This window comes from Jaculus jaculus, chromosome 12 (genome assembly GCF_020740685.1).
Source record: "Jaculus jaculus isolate mJacJac1 chromosome 12, mJacJac1.mat.Y.cur, whole genome shotgun sequence".
Classification (NCBI taxonomy): Eukaryota; Metazoa; Chordata; class Mammalia; order Rodentia; family Dipodidae; genus Jaculus; species Jaculus jaculus.
Genome location: NC_059113.1, coordinates 39,860,350 through 39,875,610, shown reverse-complemented (window position 1 = coordinate 39,875,610; position 15,261 = coordinate 39,860,350). Strand labels below are relative to the sequence as shown.

The following is a 15,261-nucleotide window of genomic DNA, read 5'->3' as shown; positions in this document are numbered from 1 at the left end:
CTTCCCCTAGTGCTCTGCATATCACCATGGTAACCTTGGCCCCTGGTCCTGGCATCTTTAAGATCTATCAGCTCAGTTTGGAGACTCACACTTGTAATCTCAGCACTGAGGAGGGTGAGGCAGGTGAGTTCAAGGCCATCCTGGGCTGCGGTGTGAGGACTACTGCAGACAAACACACACACACACACACACACACACACACACACACACACACACACAAACAATTGACAATCCACCATCTTTCCCTTTGGATTCTGAATGCTCATGAGAGCAGGACCCAGGGCCATTCAGTCTTCGTCAGTACCCCAGCTGGCCTAGAGCTGGAATCACCATACAGCCTTGCCTTTGAGGCCAAGCTGGGAGCAATCGTTTCCCTTTCCAGGCCGAGAATGACCACAGCCGTGTGTCCATTTCCCTTCGCATTTATTGGAACCTGCTTGCTCAGCAATCCCCAAAGGAGCTTAAGCAGGGCTCAAACTTGGGACTCTTATGACCTAATCCTGCGATTATGACAAGCTACTGGGCTCGCTGAACAAAGGGAGGGGACTAAGTTGGGGTGTGATGGGAGGGATGCGGACAACACAAGGAAGCAGGAACTGCGCCCCGTTAAAGCCTTTTGGCAGGGAGCGGCGCTGGGGGTGGGAGCCTCTCTTGGCCCTGGGTGTGTGAGTGCCCGTGTGCACTGCAGGTGTTTAAAGCGGGGCAAGGAGGGAAGAACAGAGCAGTTGGCATCACTGTTTCTTTTCCTTTATCCTTTCTTTCACTTTTTGAGGCTCAAACTGGATGAGTCGCAGAATTTCCTTATTGGCCAGGGTCCCCTCGATAAATTCTTCCTCTGTAAGTTTATCTGTGGTTGAGGAAAAAAACACCGATCAGGACTGTTTCAAGCTGCAAAGACTCTGATACCCAACTAGTATGTCCAGTGCCACTGTGAAAATATTAACTATTCAGTGCCCCTGAAAGATACTCCCAAGATACCCAGCCTCCCCCCCACCCAAGACTTTTGGGCTTCCCCCTTTGATCAGTCACTAAACACCAAAGATTGGCACCACAGGGCCCTGAGGCTCCTGTACTCCGTGTCTCTTGACTGGGCGGCTCCTCATTTTGCTGGTTATTCCACTGCGCCACCCCCAATAATTGTAACTGTCTCTGTTTGTATGCTTTCAAAATCACCTCAAGTCTCAAGCCTACAATTATAGATGTGGTTCTAGGGGGCTGAGCAAAGTGGCCCCGATGGCAGACCCAGAGTCTCTGTGCAGAAGCAGGAGCCGTGTCCCCTATGTAGTAAGGGGTGAGAGATGAGAGGGCAGTGGTATACTAAGGCCAGCCTGACCTGCAGAGAATTCTCTTGTGTGCCCACTGTACACGGCGGCACCGTGAGTACCAGCTGCCGCCACCTCCACGTATTCCTGCTAAGCTTCCATTCCCGTGTTCCCTGATCTTATTAGCTTTGGTATTTGGGACGAGGATGGAGAGAGCCTCATACCTCCAAGGCAGCCTAGCTTCCCAGTGTACTGGGCTTAGCATGTCACTGCACCCCTTCTCTGTATGCCCCCTGCCACTGTGCTGGGGGTTCATAGCCATTGCGGGAGGTGAAGGGTGGGGTGCGACAGAGAAGAGAGAAGGGTAAAGGCCCTCTCCAGGAATCTGGGTGTGGCGTCGAAGATGACCCCATGTGGAAGGTACATTTAGAGGGAGGTCGCCGCTCCTTCACGAGCGCGGCTGAGCGCTCACAGTGCCCAGCACACTGTGCCAACCAAGGATTGCTGAGCTCAACTCTAGTGCCATTGCCTTACGTTCAGGACCTTTTGGATACCCTTCATCCATGTTGTGATTATGATTCAGGAAACTTCTCTGTCTATGCCTGGATGGGGAAATTTAGATATTATAGTTTCTGCTGCCCCCACCAGCCTCACTCCTCATTCGAAGCTTAAAACTCCCACCCAAAGAGCCTGCTGCCTTGGTGAGGCTGAGGCTGTGTCTTCAGGTGGACTATGAGAAAACACACACACACACACACACACACACACACACGCACACACACACACACACATACACACACATGCTTGTCACCCAGCAGGAGTCACGGTCAGCTCCAGCCCTGGCATCACTGTTCCTTTTCCTTTATCCTTTCTTTTCACTTGTATAGGTTCCAACGGGATGAGTCACAGAATTTCCTTATCTACCTGCAGTGTTCACATGGGAAGTTTTCAGATTAGTGCACAGTAGGTCAGGGAGCTCAACACCAGCAGAGATGGGCATAAAAAAGGGATTAAATAGCTTAAAGAGTCAGTAAGAGATGAAGCTGTCTTACACAAGCCAGTGTCCCTGCAAGTGAAATGGAGCAGGTGCTTGGAGGAGAGGTGCCACCAGGGGTAGGATTAGGACAAGGCAAGAGAAATACGCAAGCAATGTGGGTGCCAGACTGGCATGGGAGGCTGAGCATGCACTTAAACTCTATGGCCCCGTAGCTGCTTGCCTCCCAGTAGCTCCCACCTCAGTGACTCCCTCTGACTTTGTTGTGTGATTTCAGTTGGAGGGCTGATCATCTCTAGCTGCCTTTGTTCTGTGTCGTTAGGCTTTTTTTTTTTTTTTTCCTTGAATCTTCGATAGATTGTTTCAGCGGTCACTCTCTCTTTGGGCCATGCTGTGTTTTATTTATGCTGCCATTTTAGTGTGTGGGGGTGGTGTTGGGGGTTGGGTGTGGATCTACCAGTAGTCACATGCCACGGTGCACATGTGGTGGTCAGAGGCAACCTTGGGAGGTTGGCACTCGCCTTCCACCTGGTTTGAGGCAGGGCTTCTCTTGTTTGTTTCTGTGACTATCAGACTATCTGGCTCATGAGCTTTGAGAATCTTATGACCCTGCCTCTCATTGCCATTTTGCACCTAGGGGAATGAGGCTACAGACACAGGGAACATTGCTCCCAGCTCTAAGTGGGTCCTGGGGATCCAAGCTCTGGTCATTAGGCTTGTGCAACAAGCTCTTTGAACTACTGAGTTATCTCCCTAGTCCTGGAACTTCAGATTTTAGACAACCCAATTGCTGGCATCTCTTAAAAACAAACAAACAATAAGCCACACGTGGTGGCTCACACCTTTAATCCCAGCATTTGGGAGGCAGAGGTAGGAGAATTGCCAAGAGTTCAAGGCTACCAGCTTCCTCCAGACCCTGTTTATCTCAGTGGCTATATCCCAATTAATCTCTAGTCATCAAATTTGAATTTAATTGTATTTTGTTGGTGCCTTGGGGCATCCAAATGAACTTTCAGGTTATTAAAACTTGTGTTTAGGTTAAAGCTAAGTAAGCTGAAGTTGCCCTTGTTTTAACTGTGCGGGGAACTTTTTGCAAAATACATGGTATAGAAATGGCAAGTGAGCTTGTTGATTTTGCACTTTTATATTCCTTAAATCTAAAGCCAAGGGGTGGGGAATTTTAGCTCAGTGGATGAGCACTTGTACATAAAGCCCTGGCTTTAGTCTTCAGAACTGGAAAAAAAAAAATTAAATAAGAAAAAAGCTGAACTAGGCACGGTGGCACCCACCTTTAATCTCAACACTCAAGAGGCACAGGTAGGAGGATCGCTGTGAATTTGAAGCCACCCTGAGACTACACAGTCAATTCCAGGTCAGCCTGAGCTACAGTGAAACCCTACCTTGAAAAACAAAAAAACAAAATACCAACAACAAAAAACTGAGTATAAGTCTGGGATAATGTTTCAGTGGGTAAAGTGCTTGCTATGCAAACCTGACAGCACATGTTCATATCTCCAGGACTCACATAAAGCCAGATGCATAGTGTAAATGTCTGTAATCCTAGTGTCCTTACAGAGAGAAGGGAGGCGGAGACAAGAGAATCCCTAAACTCAGGAGCCAGCTGCCCTGGGAATAAAGAATCAAAGGCCTTCCTGAAAAAACAACGTGGAAGGCAGCAACTGATGCCACACGTGCATTTCACATGTATGTTTGTATTCACACACATGAACAGAAGCATACACATAACAGAAAAAAAAAACATTAAAAAGAAAGCTGGGTGTGGTGTGTCACATGCACTCAGGAAGCTGAGGCAGAAGGATCAGTAGTTTGAATTCAGCCTGGGCAAGAGTTTGTGTCAAAAACAAAAACCAGACCAACTCTTCTATAGCAGAAGTTGCTTGTCTGCAAAAGCTCTCCTCAATTTAGGGCTTTCCTTCATCCCCAAAGAATACCAGACAGCAGGCGAGTTATGTGAGTGATGGGAGTGTGGTGATACCTTCCATCATTAGCATCAGCTCCAGGGTGGCACAGCCCTGGCCTTTGCTGACTCTTCTGTCACTTCGCCTACCCCTGGCCTCCGAAGACAGCGTAGACAAAGCACGGAGACACAGTGTCCCCAGCGTTGCCTGGGTGCTGTGGCTCAGAAGGAAAAAATATTCCTAGGGCTCTCTATGAAATTGCCTGAGGCTGTAAATTCAATGGCAATGAACACAAAAGGAATTCACCATCGTCTTTCTTTCCAAAGAATGTCCAGATCTTCTCAGCCCGTTTCTCTGGTGTGTTTTCATCATCTGGAAGATTCTTCACATCCTCGGGATTGATCATTTTGAAAATAGCCTGTACCAGACCAAGAAAAAGAACCTGTTAGAAGGAATAGCAAGGGCCTGGAAATCCTGGCAAACCCATGTCTCATTCCACACTCACAAAAACCTACCTAGGATAAATTAAGGACTTAAACTTCTAATTAAGGATTTAAACTTATACCCAAAGTGTACAACTCCTGGAAGGGGCTTGTGACACTGGTCACGACCGTGATTTTTGAACAAGTCGGCATATATCTAAATTTAAAAAGCTCTTTTCTACACAGCAAGGGAAACAACAAAATAAAAAGGTAACCTACGGAATGTAACACTGTGATGGGCACCGAAGTGGGACGGAGGTGAATAACCACTGGGGAGATTCAAGACTCTTCAAAGTGCCGAGAAAAGTGGCAGTTAAGAGTTCAGCACCAAATGAGACAAGTCTATCACACCTACCAAGGCTCAGGGGCCACTGTGGAAAAGGTGGCCGAAAGAATATAAGAATCAGCAGATGTAGAGGAATGTTTTAGAATGTTTGCTTCAGGATAAAAAGTGGTCTTTTTAAAAATATTTTTTTCTTTTGTATTCAATATTTATTTATTTATTTATTTATTTATTTATTTATTTATTTATTTATTTATTTATGAGAGAGAGGGAGAGAGAGACAGATAGACAGACAGAATGGGTGCATTGGGGCCTTCAGCCACTGCAAATGAACTCCAGATGCATGCACCACTTTGTACATCTGGCTTACACGGGTCCTGAGGAATCTAACCTGGGTCCTTTGGCTTTGCAGGCAAGCTCCTTAACCACTAAGCCATCCCTCCAGCCCCAAAGTGGTCTTTGCATTCATGGCCCCATAGTGACTGTCATTACCTGAAACAGTGGGACCATAAATATGTCAGCATGGATGATGGAGAAATAAAAACAAAGCAAAACAAAAACTCCATCAAAATAGAAAAGGGAACAGTCAGAAATAAGAAGGGGTTCAGTGGAAGATGTATGGGGGAGAGGGACAGAAGAAAGTAATGAGAGGGGATGATGATCAAAATACACTATGTACATGTGTGGAAATTGTCCATTAGAAAGTTAAAATAAAAAAAATCTATGGCTACAAAAAAGGTAACTTATGGAATGGGAGAAACTATTTGCAAATCATATATTTGATAAAGCATTAATATATAGAGTATATAAAAAACTCCTACAAGTTAATAGCAAAAGAACATATACCCAGTTAAAAATGGGCAGCTCGTAGTGCTGGCAGGTGCTATGTGGGCAGCTGTGGCACAATGGCCACCAACAGTATGACTAAGTAAGAGGCTTTGCAAGCTATGACATCAACCAGCTGGGCAGATGTACACACCTATGCAAGCAATCAACTACTCTCAGGTTGTATATGAAGTCTGTTCCGTGGAGAGAAATCACACCTGGTACTAAGAACCAAGTCAGAATCCTATGGATAGGAAGGTCATAGACTCCAAAGAGAAGTCCCTACTGTTCTTTGGCTAAGAAGAGTGGGCATACGCATCAAAAACTCTCAAGTAACTACACTTATCTCCTTTAATTCACGCTGCTTTCATTCTTGGCTGGAGAATCTGCTTTTTAATTTTTTAACAGATGCAATATTTTCTGGGGAGAACTCAATCTATCAATACAAGAAAAGATAGCTGGCTGCCTAGCGCAAGACTAGTAACCTCCACCTAGAACATTTGCTAGGGCCCAGGAGATGCTACAGAGTAATGGCAATTTAAACATTAGTGCTTCTCTCCTTGCTAGATGGACAACCTACACCAATGGAAATGGCAACAGACACTGAGGACACTCAAAACTCCTCAAAGCTCTAGACACTAAAGGAGACTTATAACACACCAACCAAGGCTCAGGGAAAATGTAGAAGAGGGGGCAGAAAGATTCTAAGAGCCACAGGGTGAGAAGGAGTACCCTGATGCACTGTCTTCCCCCACATAGAGACTGATTGATGCATTCATGACCCCAGAGTGAATACAAATAACCCCAATGAGGAGGGCTCTAAGTGGAATGAGGGTGGGGAAGAGGGGAGATGAGTAAAACCCAATGGGAATATGAACAATATACAATATGTTCATATAGTAAAGTGAATAATTAACAAAATAATAAATGAAAGAAATGGGCAAAGGACTTGAAGAGATCTTTTTACAAAGAAAAGGTATGAATGGCCAACAGGTATAAGAAAAGGTGTTCAGATTCACTAATCACTAGGGAAACAAATCAAAACCACAACGAGGCTGGGGAAATGGCTTGGTGGGTAAAAGCACGTGGTATTCAAGCACAAGGACCTGAGTTTGGGTCCCCCAGAACCCATATAAAATGCTGAGCATGGTGGAACATTCCTGTAACCACAGTGTGTAGAGCTCGAGGCACGGATTCCCTGGGGCTGGCTGGCTTGTCTGGCCAACTCTGTGAGCACTCTGTTCAGTGAGAGATCCTGTCTCAAAGAATAAGGTGGAAAGCAACTGAGAAAGACACGTGATGTCAACTCTATGTACATGCACACGTGTGCACAAGTGCCCGCACACACATGAACATGCACACACATGTAAAAAAAAACCTAATCAACTCCTCATAGCAGTGAGACTTGCTTCTGTGAAGAAGTTGTCTTGTTTTATTCTTGTGTCTTTTAAGAGACTGGGTTGGGGCTTGTAGCTCAGTGTAGAGTGCTTGCCTGGAACATAGCACCACAAAACAGCAGCTACCCTAATAACAATAAAACATTCCCCCTAAGCCGGGCATGCCTTTAATCCTAGCAATCAGGGGCCCAAAGGACGTGGATAGCTGTGAGTTCAAGGCCAGCCTGAGACTACATAGTGAATTCCAGGTCAGCCTGGGTTAGAGTGAGACCCTACCTCAAAAACAAAAACAAAAACAAAGGGTACCAACACATGATGTATCCGTATGAAAAATATGTTGTTAGTAATAATAATAAGAAAAAATAATTTCCCCAAACAAAAACCAAACATACACAGAGACAAAAGACAAGTGTTGGTAAGGGTATGTAGAAAAGGGAAACCTAGTGACACTTGGGATACCCCAGCATGGGTTCCCTCTTTCACTGCCCAAATAGCCTTGGGGCCCAGGTACCTTCTAGGGCAATAAGGTTACAACACAGATGCTCAGAACCCACATGCTCTGCTAAATCAAAATTACGCAGGGTGGACCCAGACATCTGCATCTGTTAGACCTTCATGAGAGGAACAGAATACGGTAGAGGGGTAGAAAAAGTTTTACGTATCATGTGTTCTTATGTATTGTTTGCATTTCCTGAGTAGATACAGTAGTTCCATTTGACAAAACAAAGTTCAAAAGTCAAAACTTCCTAATGATAATCCCACAGCAGAAGGTTGGGATTGGGGGCCCACGCCGCACAGGTTGCAGAGCATCAGTAGCTTCTCCCAGGCATCCCAGTTCCGCAGAGGCATGGCATAGGTTCATGACACCTAATGTGTATGGAATGCTGGTGACCCAGTGTTCTCAGAATTTTTACACCTGATGCTCTTAGCAACTTGACAGAGTGGTGGGTTATTGGTCCCATTTTACAGATGAAGAAACTGACACAACTAATTTGCCTAAAGTCAGCCTGCGGAGAGGAGATTCCAACCAGGCAGCTTGATTGCAGAGGTCGCATCTTTACGTCACACCTGGACTTGTTTGTCCTTGCTGGAGAGCACTGGACGAAGCTGGGCAGGGAAAGGATGGTACCAGCAAGACTTTTCCAAAGGTCTTCCCAGAGCACAGGAAGCCCTCAATATCTTCCCTCTTACACAGGAATCCAGAGGAAGGCTGAGCTCTGGGCTCCTGGATCATCCTTTTTTTTTTTTTTTTTTAAGGTTAAAGTGTAAGGAGTCTTTAATTTGATTAAATTCAGAATGCTTGTAGAAAAAAATGATACAATTTAAGAGAAAACAATATGAAAGAGTATTGTATTTCAAATGGTTTGAGATATACATAAGGAGCAATATGTCCCCCCCCCCCCAGGATTCTCTTTCTCTGAAGAAATAAGCAAATTTTTAAAGTTTTTGGCTAAAAGCCTTTAGATGGCATCAAAGTGTCTGAGAGGAAGTCAGTACCGAACTCACGTGCGTGCGTGCGTGCGTGCGTGCGTGCGTGCGTGCGTGTGTGTGTGTGCATTGCTGTGCACACATGTGTAGGCACACCTGTGGCTTCTCCATTTTCAAGAGGAAAACACAGGCCCGCGGAGCCCGGCGGGTGGCTTCCTCTTCGCTTAACCCCTGCAGGTGATTCAACAACTAACTGTAAGCGCGCCCCTGACTCTCCCGCTCCTGCCTGGGGAGAGACTTACTTGCCTGTCCCAGTGCTGCAGGGAAAGCTGGGGCCTTCTGCTGCTTTGGTAAGAGCCAAGTTCTGGAAAAAGGTGACCACGAGAAAGAGGTGGGAACCAAGGCTGCAGGCGAGTGTGCTTGAGGAGGCAGCACTTGTCGGCAGTCCTCGGATCCTGCCTCGCTTGTTCCCGTCGAAACACATGAGGCTCTTGTGAGATCAATTCTATGGCGCAGGACCGAACAGCACGGGAGAGTCTCGTCACTCAGTGTAGGGTCAAAAGACGGGACAGCCATGGGGTTACACTGTCTGAAACTAGATCATCTCGTTTCGAAAAACACAAAAGTACAGAGAGAAGGAAAAACAAGAGAGGGGTGAAGAAGGAAGACTGAAGGAAAAGGAGGGGGGCGGGAGGAAAACAAACCTTTTAGAAAATGTTAACTAACAAAAATACCTTACTTAGAAAGAAAGGGCAAGTGCCTTAAGAATGCATAGACGGCGCAGCCTAATGCAATATTGAACACAGTAGAATACACAGCCCTCATAATGCTTTTGTCATGGCATGCATATGCACATATAATTATATATATATATATATAATATACATATACACACACACACACTGCTTCCAAGCATTTAAAAAAATATACAAAATTAATTCTGTATCATTTTAGACAAAAATATATGTATTTCTTAAAAGAGGAAAAGCGGGTGGGGGAGGAAACTTCTTTGCAGGGAAGACTCCCCCCTCCCCACAGACACACAAAGACAAAACTGATTTTTTGGTAATTCTAGTTAACACAGCTGCAAAATAGCCATGAGGATGTGGGCTGATTTCGAGAGGGTTATTGCCACACCCTTACCTTGTAGATATATTTCTGGGGAAAAGAAGTAGCTATGGAAAGTGTATGAAGCTGTCATAGGTCTGTATTGATACTTTCTAACCACACAGTAAAAGCAGCCGGGGGCTGGAGAGATGGCTCAGTGGTTAAGGTGCTTGCCTGTGAAGCCTAAGGAGGTTCTAATCTCCGGGTCCCACATAAGCCAGACACACAGTGACCCAAGCATTCAAGGCTGCACATATGCACAAGGAGACACACACATCTGGAGTTCAATTTCAGTGGCTGAAGGCCCTGGTGTGCCATTTCTATCCCTCCCCCGCCCACTCTCTTGCATATAAAAAGGCCAGTCTGTTGGGCTTGTGTCAAAAAAAAAAAAAAAAAAAAGCAACCGGGTTGAGAATGGGTCAGGAATGTATGCTTTAAAGCAAAAAGCAGGCCCTCTTTGGATCCCTCTCACACAAGGGGATAGACTCTTAAACAAAATAACACCCAATTTCTGGATCATTCTTAGCTTCCTCTCCCCTTCCTAATCAAGGGCAAAGCCCAAAGTGTCCCAGGCTTGGGAGATCAGAGAGGGGACAAGGTGACCTCTACCTGTCCTTCCAATTCCCTATGTCTAGGATTTTACTTGCTCAGTAAGCCCAGGCCTGACCAAGCTGACACAGGACACTCAAGGACACTCAAGGATGCAGACCCTTGGCGTTAGGAAAGCTCAGGGTGGGCAGGTTTGCTGTCTCTGCCAGAGCCTCTGTCTCCCTGGAGATGCAAGCGTATTACACAAGGGCAGGAATGTCCGCGAAGTTAGCCTGGAGTCCAGGAAGATCGACAGGTATGAGAAGTTGCTTCCTGACTAGGGATAGGATGAGAGGAAGAGATCAGCCCCAGCAGCCTTATGGGCAGACAGTCTTATGGACAGACAGCATGTAAAGCCCCTGGAGTGGACAGAAATACAGGTGACTCTCAGAACTCAGCCTGTCCCGAGCTTTGGGCCCTATGTCCTGGCTGGAGGGTTAAGTGCTGGCAGGGGTGGGGTGAGGAGGCGGGCCTTTAGGGCCCTGGAAATGGTCCCAGAATCCATCAAAGTCTCACCCTGGGCCCAGGGAGGTCACATGCCTTTCCCATGGCCACATAGTGACTTGGTGTCCAAGCTGGTACTGCTCATAGCTTCTGACTTCAGACAAATGTGCCAACAACAACCTTGTGACCTGGTGCATGGCGGGGTCTTGGGCCACTTTATACAGTCTCAGCTTCCCCTCTCTCCCCTTTCCCTTCCTTTTCTCTAGAATAACACCAAGCTAGCACCCGTTAGGCGACTCTTAAGACTTGGTCCCTACCCCATACCACCCAGAGACCCTACAGCCAATCCAGAGGAGCCTGCTCAGACAGTGAGGGTGATACACACTTCCCTTAGCTCCAGGGCTGACCACACATTGCGTGCTTTGCTGTTATACTTGTGGCTTCTCCTAATAAGGGTGCAAGAATTCTGAAATAAGAGCATCACTACACATGCACCAAAAATCACATAAAATATGAAGAATATTCTCCTTCTAACAGGAATGGAATTAGAAAAATAAAGGAAGTGGTATGGGACAGGGGAATTTAAAATGGATATGAAGGAATTAAAAGAAAGAACTATAAGTGATATAATAGGAAAAGTGGAACCCCTCTAATATCTAAAGATATAGAAATGTTTAAATAGCTTTATGGTATTTCCATAGGATGAAATTTTAATCATCCCTTTAAAATGTTTTTTTCTGTTGCCTTTCTCCCCAATCTCTTATGCATGCACCCCCTTTTCTCTCCCTTCTCTTTTTTTCCAGTTTTTTTTTTTTTTTTTTGAGGTAGGGTTTCCCTCTAGCCCAGTCTGATCTTGAATTTACTATGTAGTCTCAAGTTGGCTTCAAACTTATGGCGATCCTCCAACCTCTGCCTCCTGAGTGCTGGGATTAAAAGTTATTTGAAACAACAAAAAAATTTTAAAATGCTGGGCATGGTGTTGCATGCCTTTAATCCCAGCCCTTGAGAGGCAGAGGTAGGAAGATTACTGTTAGTTCAAGGCCATCCGAAGTTTACATAGTTTATTTTAGGTCAGTCTGGGCTAGAGTGAGACCCTGCCTCGCAAAACAAAAAACAAAAGGGTGGTTCTTATCCAGGCATGGTGGTATATACCTTTAATCCCAGCGCTTGGGAGGCAGAGATAGGAGGATTGCTATGACTTTGAAACTACCCTGAGACTACATAGTGAATTCCAGATATCCTAGGCTCAAGCAAGACCCTACCTTGAAAAACTGAAAAAAGTATTTCTCTTATTTTTCTCTCTCTTCTTCCCGCCTTTGCCCTTTCCCCTGTAACAATAAATTCTATTTCAGTCCTCCATTGTGAACCCCCAAATCTAGCAATAACAAAATTGGTTATGGTAGCACAAACCTGTAAACCAAGGACTTGTGAGATAGAGGCAGGAGGATCAGAAGCTCAAGGTTATTTTTTGGCTGAGTCTTAGGTCAGTCTGGGCTACATGACACCCTGCTGTTAAACAATAATAATAAACACACAAGTGTATGCATAGAGAATGAAAATGAATCAAAACCTTTCAATGAAGTGGATAGAAGAAACAGGAAATCAAAATGATATTCTAAGGCTAAGGGTGTCCCTTTTAGAAATGTTTGTAACTTGAGTATGGAGGTGTACACCTGTAATCCTAGCTACTGGAGTTGTGAGCAAGAGGACCAAGAATTTTCAGCCTGGGCTACATAGAGAGAACCACTTAACAAACAAAACAAGGGGGTTGGAGAGATGGCTCTGCGATTAAAGGCACTTGTGCAAAGCATGACAGCCCAGATTTGATTCCCCAGTACCTATGTAAGGCCAGATGAATGACGTGGTGTATGTGTGTTGGGTTTCTTTGCAGTGGCAGGAAGCCCTGGCGCTCCCTTATAATCTCTCCTTATCTGCTTTTCTCTCTCAAATTAAAAAAAAAATAAAGGGCCTGGGAAGATGGATCAGTTGTTAAAGGTACTTGTTGGCAAAGCCTATTGGCCCAGGGTCCAATTGGCTCAGGTCCCAAACCACCCACATAAGCTGGACAAAAAGTTGGTACAAGTGTCCAGTGTTTCTTTGCAGTGGCAAAAAGTCCTGGTGCCCCACTCTCAAGCAAATAAATAGAATAAACATTAAAAAAAAAGCCAAAACAGTCAAGGGTTGGAGAAATGGCTTAGCAGTTAAGGCGCTTGCCTGAGAAGCTTAAGAATTCATGTTCAAATCTCCAGGTTTCATGTAGCCAGAGGCACAGTGGCGCAAGCACGCAATGTGGTACATGTGCCACAAGGGGGCGCACGCGTCTGGCGTTTGTTCGCAGCAGGCTGAAGGTCCTGGTGGGCCCATTCTCTACCCCCACCCCTTTATTTCTCTCTCTCAAAAATAAAATAATAAAAAAAGACAAAATGTCTTTTTAGAAATGCGTGATATATGGAAAATAATACTCATGATAAGACAGTAATTGAAAAAATTATACTAAAAATGATGCTAATTCTAGAATTGTTTAAATTATGTAGTCAAAAGACTGAAAGGATATGCAGCAATATGTCAACAGTGCTTTTATGTGGATGTAGATTTCAGTCTACAATCTTTTGCATATGTTCTAAATTTCACAGATTGCTTACATATTAAATAAAATCATTTTGAAGTCTGGGGAGATGGCTCAGCCGTCAAAGGTGCTTGCTTGCAAAGCCTGTTGGTCTGGGCTCATTTCTCCCATGTGGCACATGTGTCTTGGAGTTTGTTTGCAGTGGCAAGAGACCCTGGTGCACTCATACTCCTTCTCCCCCCCCCTTTCCTCTCTTCCTTTCTTCCTTCCTTCCTTCCTTCTCGCTCTCTTAAATAAATAAGTAAAGAAAAATATTTTAAAAATTATTTTGAGACAACTGAAGTATTCAGAACAAATGATGGACATAGGGTGGTAGACGAAGGAGCCCTTGTGGGGAGCATGCTGAGGCAGGACCCTGGAGGTGCCATGAGGAGCCCGGCCTGGGGCGCACACTGCCCGTGTCAGGGAGAGCACTTATCATGGCTAGAGCCCAGACTCCATCCCCATCCCCGGCTGTGACTTCTTCCTAAGCTGTATATGAATCATGTGTGCTTCCATTTCACTGTGATAGCATTTGAATGTGTATTGCTGAAAAGAATTTGAAGGGGCTTTTAATGAAGAAAGGAAAGCAGAGTAGGAAGGAGGAGGAGGATGGAAAAGAAAACACAAGCAGGAAGGAAGGAAGGAAATGGCAGAAAGGAGAAAGAAGCGAAGAAGAACACTGCAGGAAGAAAGGAGGGAGAAGAAGGGAAGAGAAGAGGGAAGGAAGGAATTAAAGAAGGAGGGAAGAAAAGCAGGAGAGAGGTCAGGCAGGAAGAAAAGAACGGGGAGCTTGGGAGTACAGATGGAAAGAAGGGACACTTTCCAAATGCACTAGGAAGCCGCAACTCTGCTTCGGGAAGCAGATGGAGCTGCGGGGAGGATGTCCAGCTCCTCTGTTCCCGTCAGTAGTTGAAGGCCCTTCCTTTCCCAGCCGTCCCAGCCACTGGGCCCCGCTCCGCCCTCGGCGGCAGCAATGGGCTCTGCCCATCCGGCGCAGGTGTCAGGGGAGGGGGCGCACTGACCATGACGATCTCCAGCACTTCGTTCTTGCTGATGGCCCCATTGCCGTCCACATCGTAGAGCGAGAAGGCCCACTCGAGCTTCTGCGTGGGCTTGCCCGCGGTGGTCATGTGCAGCGCGATCACGTACTCCTTGAAGTCCAGCGTGCCATCGCTGTTGGCGTCGAAGCTCCGGAACACGTGCTGTGCATAGGCTTTGGGGTCGGCGTCTGGGAAGAACTTGGCATAGATGCTCTCGAACTCCTGCCTTGTGATGCGGCCGCTAGGGCACTCCTTCAGGAAGGACTGGTACCAGGCGGATAGCTCCTCCTCGGTGAACTTGGTGTTCAGTTGCAGCTCCTCCAGGATCTCCTTGGACAGGGCCCCGCTCTTGCTGTTCCCCATGGGTGAGGGAGAGTGGGCGCCCCTGGGCCGCTGGGAGGTACGTGTGTGGTGGCCTGGCTGCCGGCGCTGTGCTCGGTTGTGGGATAGAGACCCAGGTGCTGGTGGATTAGGGGGATTTACAGACAGTTCTTCCCAGTCCTTGGAGGGAGGGGTGTGCACAACCCTCTTGAGATTAAAATAAAGAGCTGAGAGCAGGAGATCACTTCTTCTTGCCCTCCTGGGAGGAAAGCACTGGAGTTGGACCCTTGGACCAAGTACCTCCAGGCGGGCTCTTGCCTTCTAAGCACCAGGATAGTTCTTGCTTTGTCTTTCCCATCTCAGGAGCAGGGTGTCACTGCACCATGCCACTTAACTAACTGTGGGACCCAAGCCATGCTTCTTAACCTCTCGCTGCTTTTCTGGTCCTTTGTCACATCTTGGCTTAAATGTCACCAACTCACCCAGGCCTCTACTGATCAGTTTGTCTACGATTGCCCCTTATCCCCATCTCTGTTGGCACACACAGATCTCTGCCCTACCCT

General features: G+C 46.2%; 1 protein-coding gene across 1 annotated transcript; it reads right to left on the bottom strand.

Moving 5' to 3' along the window:
* Positions 1-626: 626 nt before the first annotated feature.
* Rcvrn (recoverin) lies at positions 627-14,740 on the bottom strand. The gene is made up of 3 exons (XM_004663135.2): positions 14,360-14,740; positions 4,482-4,593; positions 627-847 (listed from the first exon to the last, which is right to left on the bottom strand). The coding sequence occupies exons 1-3, from the start codon at positions 14,738-14,740 to the stop codon at positions 732-734; spliced, it is 609 nt and encodes a 202-aa protein (XP_004663192.1). The 3' UTR covers positions 627-731.
* Between the last annotated feature and the right edge of the window lie 521 nt (positions 14,741-15,261).